This window comes from Aphelocoma coerulescens, chromosome 4 (assembly GCF_041296385.1).
Source record: "Aphelocoma coerulescens isolate FSJ_1873_10779 chromosome 4, UR_Acoe_1.0, whole genome shotgun sequence".
In the NCBI taxonomy this organism is placed as follows: domain Eukaryota; kingdom Metazoa; phylum Chordata; class Aves; order Passeriformes; family Corvidae; genus Aphelocoma; species Aphelocoma coerulescens.
In genome coordinates, this window is record NC_091017.1 from 54224791 (window position 1) to 54235736 (window position 10946).

At 37.7% G+C, this 10946-nt stretch overlaps 1 protein-coding gene across 3 annotated transcripts; it reads left to right on the top strand.

The window, feature by feature from the left end:
* The first annotated feature begins 673 nt into the window (after positions 1-673).
* GNPDA2 (glucosamine-6-phosphate deaminase 2) lies at positions 674-8160 on the top strand. Of its 3 annotated transcripts, none has more exons than XM_069014191.1 (6): positions 674-817; positions 2231-2394; positions 3276-3458; positions 3770-3954; positions 4049-4223; positions 7126-8160. In XM_069014191.1, the coding sequence occupies exons 2-6, from the start codon at positions 2271-2273 to the stop codon at positions 7182-7184; spliced, it is 726 nt and encodes a 241-aa protein (XP_068870292.1). In that variant the 5' UTR covers positions 674-817; positions 2231-2270; the 3' UTR covers positions 7185-8160. The 3 variants fall into 3 exon arrangements, with proteins under 3 accessions (XP_068870292.1, XP_068870291.1, XP_068870293.1); XM_069014190.1 differs by lacking the exon at positions 674-817 and adding an exon at positions 860-1186; XM_069014192.1 differs by lacking the exons at positions 674-817; positions 2231-2394 and adding an exon at positions 2645-2805.
* The last annotated feature ends 2786 nt before the right edge of the window (positions 8161-10946 follow it).

Here is a 10946-nt window from a genome sequence, read left to right on the forward strand (position 1 = left end):
AAAGGGTCTGGCACCATCCTCTGACACCTGCCTTTGAGATATTTATATGCATTAATGAGACCCACTCCCAGTCTTCTCTTCCACAGACTAAACAGGCCCAGCTGCTGCAGTCTCTCTTCATAAGAGAGATGCTCCAAACCCCTCATCCTTTGTGGCCTCTGCTGGACCCTCTCCAGTAGCTCCTTGCCTTTCTTGCACTGAGGAGCCCAGAGCTGGACACAGCACTCCAGAAGCGGCCTCACCAGGGCTCAGCAGAGGGGCAGGATCACCTCCCTCGACCTGCTGGCCACACTGTTCCCCATGCATCCCCTGGCTTCCACTGGCCCTCCTGCCCGCAAGGGCACTGCCGGTTTATGGTCAGCTTGCGATTCACCAAGACGTTGATGCTTCACCTCATTAATTTTTTCCAGCAACTACGCACAGCTTCTTTTGTAGCTGCATCACGTCAATATTTAAGTTATAGGGGAACCTTTTCCCATTAAGATCTCAGTGTGTTCCGCAGCAGGGGGGCTCCAAGAAGAGGGTTCGTGCACAGCCGTGCTCCAGGCTGGAGCGCCCCGAGCCCCCGGCAGCTCCCGGACTCCTCGGCTGGAATGGGACGAGCGCTCCCTCGCTCCCGCCCGCGCAGGCGCCCGGAAATGGAGCGGGAAGAGGAGCCCATTTCCCGTCCTCGCCTGCCGCTTCCGGGTCGCGCGCCGGGTTCCGCTGGAGGCGGCGGGGCGGGAGCTGCGGGACGGGCGGCGGTCCCCGTCCTCTTCCTCTTCATCTTCCTCCTCCTCGTCCTGGTGCCGCTCGTGGCCGCCGCGGGCTGTGCCGGGTGAGCGGGGCCGGGCAGGGCGCGCCGTCTTCGGCCGTGCGGGTGCCCGCGGGCGGGGGAAGGGGAGGCCGCAGGGCCCGGGGCTGCTGTGCCGGCGGCGTTTCGGCTGCAGGTCTCATCCTCTACCAGTGTAGCTTTATCTTCCCTATCGCCAAACAAAACCAAAAAATAAGTGGCCTTAGCCCAAATCCGCAGTGGTTCTGGTGCTGTCCGCGGGTCCCTGCTCCCCGTGTTCCCAGCGTAAAATTGCTGGGATTTTGAGAGGCCGCCCTAAAGCCGCGGAGTCTATTCCTGCTGGCCTGCTTTTCCTCCTCGGGGATGTGTGTTAACTCCTTTGGGTGTCTGTGGAATAGCGTTTCCTCGGCAAAGGTGAGTGTGACTTTTCACGGCTCAGCTGTCCAGGGAGAGGAAGCGGCAAAGGCAGCACACGGTGATGATCACTTTCTTCCTTGTTTAGTGGGACAAACATGGTACCCTCTTAAAGTATTTTAATTCACATTTGTTTTAAAATCACTTTGGGTCAGCTAAGAGTAGTGTGGTTTGTGACATAGTTGGCCCTAGGCTTCTGGGAGCTGTTGTGTTGTGGCTAATGCCGAGCACACCCAGACCTGGGAACAGAAGAGTAACACATCACAAACTGGTGAAAGAGCCTCAGTCTTTCGGGTAATTACCTGACTTTGTTAAACAGAAGCTCGTGGAAAAATGAGTTTCACTTATATGCAGGAGATGCTTTTATACTTCTAGCAACCAATCTTGTTTTCTGGATATTCATCTTAAAAGTTGATACAATTGCACTCAAAATAAAGTCCTTTAAATTTCTGTTTAAAGTTCTGTGACAAAGAAAAAACGTGACCTCGTGAGTATTTTTTTCTGTGAATTGCAAACATTTCAAATATCTCTAATACTTTAACATTTTTTTTTGCCGATTAATAAAGTTACTGAAGCATTGTTAAGGAGCTAGAATGGGAGTGAAAAGAGTCTTAATTATTTAGTCCCAGTTAGGTATTTTGACTATAGAAACATGGGATTACTCTGGGTCTTGCTTTGGAAGTTTTAGGCATTCAGCTGGTCATAAGAAACAGGAATTAATCTTGGTATTTGAATATTTCCTCTTTTATAATGGTAACACTTGACCAAAATATTGAAGTTTAAAATGGCTTGTTCTCATCTTGTTTTAGCTTTTTCTTATAAATTGCTTTAAATTAGTTTGTGGATTTTAATAAATATTTTGACTGTAATCTATCATTTGGATTCTGTGGCTTTTCTTTCGATTGTCCAACTTGAACTGCGAGAGTGTGGTATGCTAATGCAAGTCATCAGTATGAAAGATGATTTTTTTATCTCCTCTGTAATCTAAGAGTTTTACAACTACTCTTGTGGTGCTTATTTTTAAAACTTCAACATTTTCTCCAGGTTTAAGTTTATTTTATCATACAAGTTCCTCACTGCCACAATGAGGCTAGTAATTCTTGAAGATTATGATCAGGCTAGTGAATGGGCAGCCAAATACATCTGTAATCGTATTATCCAGTTCAAGCCGAGTCAAGGAAGATATTTCACGCTTGGTCTACCAACAGGCAAGTTTTATTCAAAGTCTTTGTAAATAAATAAGCCTAGAACAATGTTTGTATGATTGCTAGCAGATACAGTATTTAAAAAAACATAAGTATTATTTTTGGTAATGTTCTAAATTTTTTATTTTTAAATAAGGATTTGATTTCTGTGAAAAGTTGTGATAGTTTGAGAAACTGATAAATACTAAATAAGAAACAACAGATTGCTTGTATGTTGAAAAGCATTGTAGCAAAATTTGACTGTGAATGCATTTAAATACACTGAAAATGTTGTGCAGATACACAGAACAGTAGAAAAACTTTATTTAACAGGGAGTACACCTTTGGGATGCTACAAAAAGCTGATAGAATATCACAAAAATGGAGATCTCTCTTTCAAATATGTAAAGACTTTCAACATGGATGAGTATGTAGGTAAGATATGCTATTATTTGAGAACACACTGTACTTTTTCTTTTTTTCTCCTTATAAAAACTGTTGAATACTTTGTCAAAGCACCAGGTTAGTCTAGTATGTTTATACTTTTATATTAGACTGCTGTCCAAGTGTTTTTCTCTATTTCTTTATCTGCAAAAATGCAAAAATAAACACTGGTCTAAATTCAGTGTTTCACAATACTTCTGTAGACATTATATTGTCATGTAATATTGTGACTGCATTTCTGTGGAAGGCTTTACACTCTGTGATAAGGTGTATGTGAAGGGAATGTAAACCAATTACCTTGTACATGCCAACAGGAAACCTTCGTTCTCCACGTAGTTTCAAATCTCGCTTTATTTGACTCAGGTTTGCCTTGCATGCCTTACACCAGTTACATACAGACTAGAATTAAGGCTGTTTGGTTAAATCTTGTCATGTGGTAATTTCACTCTAAATGATTTCAGGGCTTCCCAGAAATCATCCAGAGAGCTATCACTCCTATATGTGGAATAACTTCTTTAAGCATATTGACATAGATCCGAATAATGCCCATATCCTTGATGGGAACGCACCAGACTTGCAGGCGGAATGTGATGCATTTGAAAAGAAAATAGAAGAAGCAGGGGGGATTGATCTGTTTGTTGGAGGTATGAGGAAATGCTCTATGGTTAGTAACAATTCAAGCATGTAAACCAGTTCTTTAATCACCATTTTCATAACTTGACTAAAACCCAGATTTTTCAATTATTGTGTAACAAAGTTCTGTAACTAACAAAGAATCAGTAAAAATACCAAAACAGAATGGTTGGTGTCCAAGTTTCTAATGACTTAAGTAAGTTTTTATTGAAAATGGGGAACTAAAAGGAAAGGATGAGTCCTTTTTTATTCATTTATAATGTTTGAGGATATGTGTTGATTCTCAGGCCTGGAATGATTTCTTTTTTTTAACTTTGAAAAGGCATTGGTCCAGATGGCCACATTGCATTCAATGAACCCGGATCAAGTCTGTCTTCAAGAACAAGATTAAAGACTTTAGCAATGGACACCATTTTGGCAAATGCTAAATACTTTGATGGAGACTTATCTAAAGTACCAACTATGGCGCTAACAGTTGGTGTGGGTACAGTGATGGATGCTAGAGAAGTAAGAACTCATTTAGTTCTAGTTGCATGTGTGTTTTCAAGATTACTTAGTATTGCTACTGGGATTGAAAGTTAAAGAGACCTTTGTTTTGCAGGTGATGATTCTTATAACAGGTGCGCATAAGGCTTTTGCGCTGTACAAAGCAATTGAAGAAGGAGTCAATCATATGTGGACAGTTTCTGCTTTCCAGCAACACCCTCGCACTATCTTTGTGTGTGATGAAGATGCTACTTTAGAACTAAGAGTTAAAACTGTGAAGTACTTTAAAGGTGAGCACTGAATCAGAGGTTACATGTGTTTACGCAAAACCAACAGCTTTGAAATTACATTGATTTAAGTCTGAGCCTTCTGCAGTCACTAATGTATGTTATATAGCCAAAATATTAAATATTAACTTATTTCTTGTGTTTGGAAAATTGCCAGGAGGCATAATTTGTGCTACCTACATTCCAGACAAATCTACTTGGGAAGAGTATTTCCTTTGCTTCTAGTTTTAAACAATAGTTTGGTAATCTTTAATTTCAAACAGCAGCAATCTGGTGTTCCAGATTGCAGTTCTTAACTATACTAGAAAGTTTCACTTAAAGAAAACTCAATACATTTATTAATCCTGATACATTTCCATGCTGCGTTTGCTATGTGATGTAATGTGATGTCTAGTAAACTGTGATACAGACTTTGAAGCCACCTGAGGACATTTTTCAGGTGCAATTAGCATAACAATCTATACTGACTTTGAAAACATTTCACCCTTTTACTGTGTTTTTCGTATTTATAGTAGATATATTGGGGCAAACTTAAAGTAAGTCAGGATGTTTGATAGTAATTGAGACTTCCTACACTGAATCTGCTTCACTGAGCGTAGAAGCTGAGAAAAGTAGTTTTCTCCTGACTGTATTAGCACAGCACATGCAATTGTGTGACTCAGTCGTCTTTCTCACTAGCCTGGGTACCTGTAGTAGTTGAGGTATCAGAGATCAAGATTGTAATTTATTAAATTCTTTTTTGGAGCATTATATCACCAGTGCTCACACATGTATTAGATTACACTTTGGACATTTCTGTGGTTTTTACCCTGATACCTCTTGTGGCCAATTTGGTAATTTTGGATTTTTCAGTATGCTGTTCTCTGCTATGTATTTGTGGGATAGGAGGGAGGGTAAATTTTTGCATGTATCACACTGCTCGAGAATACTTACTGTTGTTTTCAAAGATAAACTTCTCTGACTGCTTGGATAAGTTTTAAACATTATCCTGTATTTTATATAAGCAGAGGCTTTGCTTGGTAAATACAAACCTAATGTAGAATCACTAGGAATGAATGACACTGAACATTGCTTTAAAAACATCAAGGGCTACAATTTATGAATGTGTGCTATTGTGTCACTGTAATACACAGCAATAGAATTTTTTAAAAGATGATTTACTTTAAACTTGCTTAGTTTTACCTACTCTCAAATCAGTGATATTTTTTCCCCTGGTAAGATGGAGAAGAAATCAGTGTGGGTCAAATTTGGAATTTTTTCTGAATCTTGATCTTCAGGTTAGACTTCTTAGGGAAGCTAGGTAGTTCTTAATACTGCTGTTTGTGGTAATGATTTACAGGGATTTTTCACCACTTAAAAATTTCAATATGAAACTGCAATATTTTTGTTTTATGATCAAGTACCACACTAGCTGGTAAATAGATCAACCTATTCAATTTTTTTCTTACTTTCTGAAAACCTATTTATTATAGATTAAAATTATCAAGTGTACTTATGGTCTTACTGTAAAAGTGAAAATACCTTTCTTGAAGAATGAAACAGAAAATGAATTTTGAATTTACTAATTTGTCTGTGGATAAGTTAGTTCAGGATAGTTTTTTTTCCATATGCATGCTCCTCTTAAAACTGTATGCAGAAATCTGTTTATTCACAGCATACTTGAATATACAGTGGGACTTTCCTTTGAAATAATTGGTTTGGCATCTATGAAGTCTGGTGCATTCCTTTAAAAAAATAATTTGTTTCTCACTTATACTTAAGTTTTTGTCACTGTTAAACTGAAAAGTATTAGACTTGATCTAACATCTGTATTTTATATTAAATAATCACATAGTGATTATTAATAGATGCTGTATAAGATGCCTTTTTTTGTGGTCACCTACAGCAATGACCTTAGATTGTATAGTTACTCAAATTTCACATTGCTGCCGTGACACTAAGGTTGCCACCAGCTGCATCATGTAGCAAAGGTATTTGATTCTTTGCTACTGATAATCACTAAAATATGCAGTACTGCGAGATTTCTTTCTTGGTTTTTAAGAAAATTAATGTTACATATTTTAATTTTAGAAGTTGAATCTTTAGTTCAATGCTAAAGTGGACTTTTACTTTGCAGATTGTGAACACTGATCATTAATGTTACTAGTCCTTAAGGTGAAATGAGGTTAAAAACCTGCCTGTGATCCAATGTCATACATACCTAGATGTAGGTAACATTTTTACTAAGTTATAGCAAAGTTAAGAGGGAAGTATCTTTTTTATTCATTGCACTTCAGCATTTTCCAGAATTAAAGGAGTTGAAGAGGAAAAAAAATAACCCCCTTAATCATAGCTATGGAGGACTTGTATATGACAAAAAAAATGTCCAGCTAGAACAGAAAACAGTTGAACTGCTGAAATTGGGTCTGCATTAAGAATCTGGATAATTTAATTTGATTTTGCTGTCTAGGACCTCAAGTACATGATTATTACAATGACAGTATTACCAGAATGCTAGAACATTGCAAAAGAACTCAAGCTGTGGAAGTCTCACTATGTGTGCATCTGATTCTTACAGCAAATTGTGGTGTGAGGGAATTATGTTGCTGTTACGCAGTTTTAAATACACAAAAATAGATGTATTCAGTTCATTTGGAAGTATTCCAGATGTGCTTTTTGGGTCTGTTATCAGAGAACTGTCTTGTCCCTCCTCAGCTGATACTGAATATGTCATTAGTATGCAAGTGATACAGGAATATATCTGCTGTCTCTGATTTTGAACTACTTTAAATAGCCATTGTTGTTCTCTTCAGTGAACTATTTAAAATGTATACTTTGAAATAAACTCCAAATAAAATTATGGATAGAAGGACATGTTAACAAAGTATAACTAATGTAAAGCTGGCATTGTTGCTTTCCCCCCAAGGTTTAATGCATGTGCACAATAAGCTTGTGGACCCACTGTACAGTATGAAAGAAAACTGAAAGAAGATTGAAGAGGAACTCCATGTGGGTCAGCAGCAACAGTTTTAGGTAGCAGATGAGTTCACTGCTATGCAATATGCTGAAAACTGTTTAAAATGGGAAATCCTAGGTACTGTATTTTTAAAAAGGTCCAATATCTGTACATTCACATTCCATCTGTTTGCTGTGTTGTGCATTTTGCTTTAGCATTTGGAGCTCTGCTGTTGGCTGGTACATCACTAAATGGAACAGAACAACTTGGGAGAGACTGCATGTTATGTAGAGAGGGGAAAAGCAGAGCACTTACTCTAGCACAGCAATGTAATGCATCTGCCTCGTGTTAGAGATGATGACACTTCATTTCCCAGAATTTTTAATTTTTGGCTTGGTTAGTGTAACTACATTTTGCATTTGTGTCTCTAGGCAGAATGGTTTTGGCCTTTGTTAATACTATGGACTTGTAATAGTTGTACAATTTCTACTGTGAAATGTTCTGTTTACATATATCTAATGTACACTGAGCTTTTGCACTTGGTTGCCTTAAATTTGTCTTAAGCAGTTTTTGGGCATCTCAAGTCCTGCTGTATAGTCCAGGCAAATGAAAACGCAAAAACAGTGCCTAAAAATGCACCAAATTCTTGAAAGTTACAACTTACTCCATGGATAAAAATACTAAACTTCTACCATAGCACTTTTTCCTCTCATGTATTTCAAATTACTTTAGGACTTTTATATTTTTGGTAATCAAGCTTTATACATATGGAAAAATGTCAATGTTCCTTCCTGGAGGTACCTATTCAATTATATAACTGATATTACAATTAAATGCCTGAAAAGAGGTTAATTTACAGGACTATCATGTCTGCAAATGATCATTTAAAGCTAACTGTTAATCACTTTTTCATTGTATCATTATAAACATTGAGCTGTTACAAGGAATGTTATTTCCTACTTTGAGTATAAGTAAAACTTAAATATAAATCTTTTAATTTCAAAATTGTTTCATTTCTAATAAAAATTGTCAAGAGTAAATACGTCAGAATTTCAGGGAGTGAGTAGGCACCAAAAGAGGAAGGTGAGAGTTTACTGATGAAGACTTTTTTTTGGGAAAGCCCTTGTGTAAAATACTCACTGCAAGAAAGTACAGCCAAGTGTAACTTCAACAATTTAGCTTTTCACCTAAATGACAGGCATGTAGTCTTTTTTTACAAATCACATTATCTTCTCAGGGATGTGGCAGAGTCGCATCTAGGCTCACCTTTCTCATAAATGGTCTTACAGGGTCCTTTCAAATTGGGACTGTTCTCTGCTTCTGTGAGAGTACAAAAGCATGGAAGAGTCTGTCTATAGCAGTGTAGGAAGCCAGGCCTGGTGTTTCAATTCTCAATAGTACAGTGAACATCCACACACTTAAAACAGGCTTTCAGCTTTAAGGCTCAGTTTATGCACCTGTATTTTTGAAGCATAATGCAACACTGTGGGGGAAAAAAGTTGAAAAGACTTGCCTTGCAGCAGAATGCAGTTAGAGGTAGTGTATGACTCAAAATGCAGTGTTAGGTTTGCCATTCTTACCCTTTACAGCTAAGCAAGTTTATAAACAATTCTATTACAAAAAGCATGAAACTAAAAGTAGTCATGAATTTAGGTTACTATTAAAGGAATTGAATCATGTTTTTATCTTAATGATCATCATCCTTCTTGTGGCAAAATGGAGAATTCTATTGAGGAAGCAATATTCTTGTTCTTTATTCCACCACACCTTCCAGTCATGCCTTGCTTGGCAACCTTACCTACTAAAGCCCTTTGTGCTCTCAAGACATGCGAGTCCACAGAATTAGTGTCTTTTCTCCCTTTTAAACTACTGGACCTTCTGTGAAAGACAGGCCAATTAAAATACTTGAGTATCCATCTTGAGTGGATCTGGGACTGTTTCTGCCTCTTTCATGAACAGTTTTTGGCTGTTCTCCAGCTTGTTTCTCTTGTTAAACTATTTTTTTTAAATTAGGAGTGCTATAGGATGTAATTTTTTTAAGTACTACCACACTGTTTCCATTATTCCACTCTTGAAGATACTTCGAATCATTTTATGAAATACCAGTTCTTCAGGAGAGTACCTTCCAAACTTTTAACTACTAAGAGCAAGTAAATCCTTTAAGTTGCATGAAGTTCAACCTGTTACTCTGCAGTAATGGCAAAGCAAGCATTTTCAAGTTCAGTAGGTCTTAAGAGTAAATTCTAAGTTAGCCTAGCACATCAACATTACTATTTTATTCTTTTTCTCAGTAAGATTTTAATGTATTTTCAAAGGAAAGGGGGAAAAGAAAAAGTGACTAGTGTTAGACACAAAGTACCTGATTCTAATACTTCATGTACTGTACTGTAAGAGTACTAACCAGTTATTTTAAAGTCCTTGTTCTCAAAACTGATGTATGTGCAAGTCCTCTCAGAATTAAGACTAAAATTTTATTTTTTTCTGCCTCAGGTGACTATAGTAAGGCTAAAACAGATTCTCAAGGCAGCTTTATCCATCTATGTAACTCATTTAGTTAGGTAACATACACTTGATGTGTCACACAGCAAGTATATTATTTACTGTTTGGATAATCTCTAACTTACCTTTAGCTTCTGCCTTATTCCTCAGTACAGAACCAGTGCTTTCTTTTAGGTCTAGTTCAAAGGGTGGGGAGCTTGCTTTAGCTCCTTTGCTCCTTGCATGTATGCCTGCATCTGTAGTTCCTTAAATGCTAGCTTTTACAGGGGAGGAATAGTATGTTAGAACGCCTTTATGCACAGCAGCCTTCCATTCTTCAGGGTCAGTAGCAGCAGCTTAGGTACCTTTATTAGAGGTGCAAATACCTTGTTCACATCCAGCTCTTTGGCTTTTCAGTGCACCTGAAACAGCTTCAAATAAAAAAAAACCAACCAACCACAAACAGAAAAAAGCCCCAACAAACCACTGAAGTAACAGAATTCCCTCTTGTCTTTTTCTGTATTCTGAAACTAATACAGGTTGAAAGGGAACATGTCCTGAACGTGTCCTGTTCAATTCCATCCCTCCAAAGATTTTCCCAATTCATCCTTGTACGTAGGCCGAAATAAAACAACTAGCTTATGATTAAAGTGTAGGTAACAAGCCTAAATTTAAGGGCAGACTTTCCTGGTGATTGAGTACTTTAGCAGGTATGACTAGCAATTTGTTCTCTAAAATATATTTAAACAAGAAATGAAGATTGTGAAGAGCTAAACTAGTCCCTGAAGATCAAAAAATAAATGCAGCTTAAAAGCTGAAATAATGGTAAACTTACACACTTCAACAAGTTTAAACAGTGTGGGACATTCAAAAAGTTTCGATTTTTTCATCTGATGTGGTTTCCTCTTAAGTTCTTTTTATTCAGAGTTTGAATTGAGACGCAGGAGTTCGAGTATTCTTGTCTGGACTTAGTTTATTATTGTTTACTGTATTTTATCAGTAAAACAGAGTGCCTCTTTGTTGGAAGGGTGGAAAATGGCTGTAAGTTACTTTTCCAAGCTTTTTAACCAATAATGAGATATGTTTTTACTTACAATCCAATTATTAACTTTTCATGTTCTGCAGTGCGGAACTTTTGACCCAATGGCAGAACATTCAGGTTTGTGAAGAAGCAGAAGGAAGAAGACAAAAATCCACACCCAAAATCTTCCATGTTGTAACCTATTCTTACCTATATGTTCTAAACCTAATTTTCTACATTTCTACATATTTCACACAGTCACATAACTTTTAATTACACAGCAACAATCTCA

Coding starts and splice junctions, on each gene's coding strand:
- GNPDA2 (XM_069014191.1), top strand. CDS start 2,271: ATGAGGCTAGTAATTCTTGAAGATTATGATCAGGCTAGTGAATGGGCA. Junction 2,395..3,275: donor CACGCTTGGTCTACCAACAG/GCAAGTTTTATT, acceptor AAATGATTTCAG/GGCTTCCCAGAAATCATCCA. Junction 3,955..4,048: donor CAGTGATGGATGCTAGAGAA/GTAAGAACTCAT, acceptor TTTGTTTTGCAG/GTGATGATTCTTATAACAGG.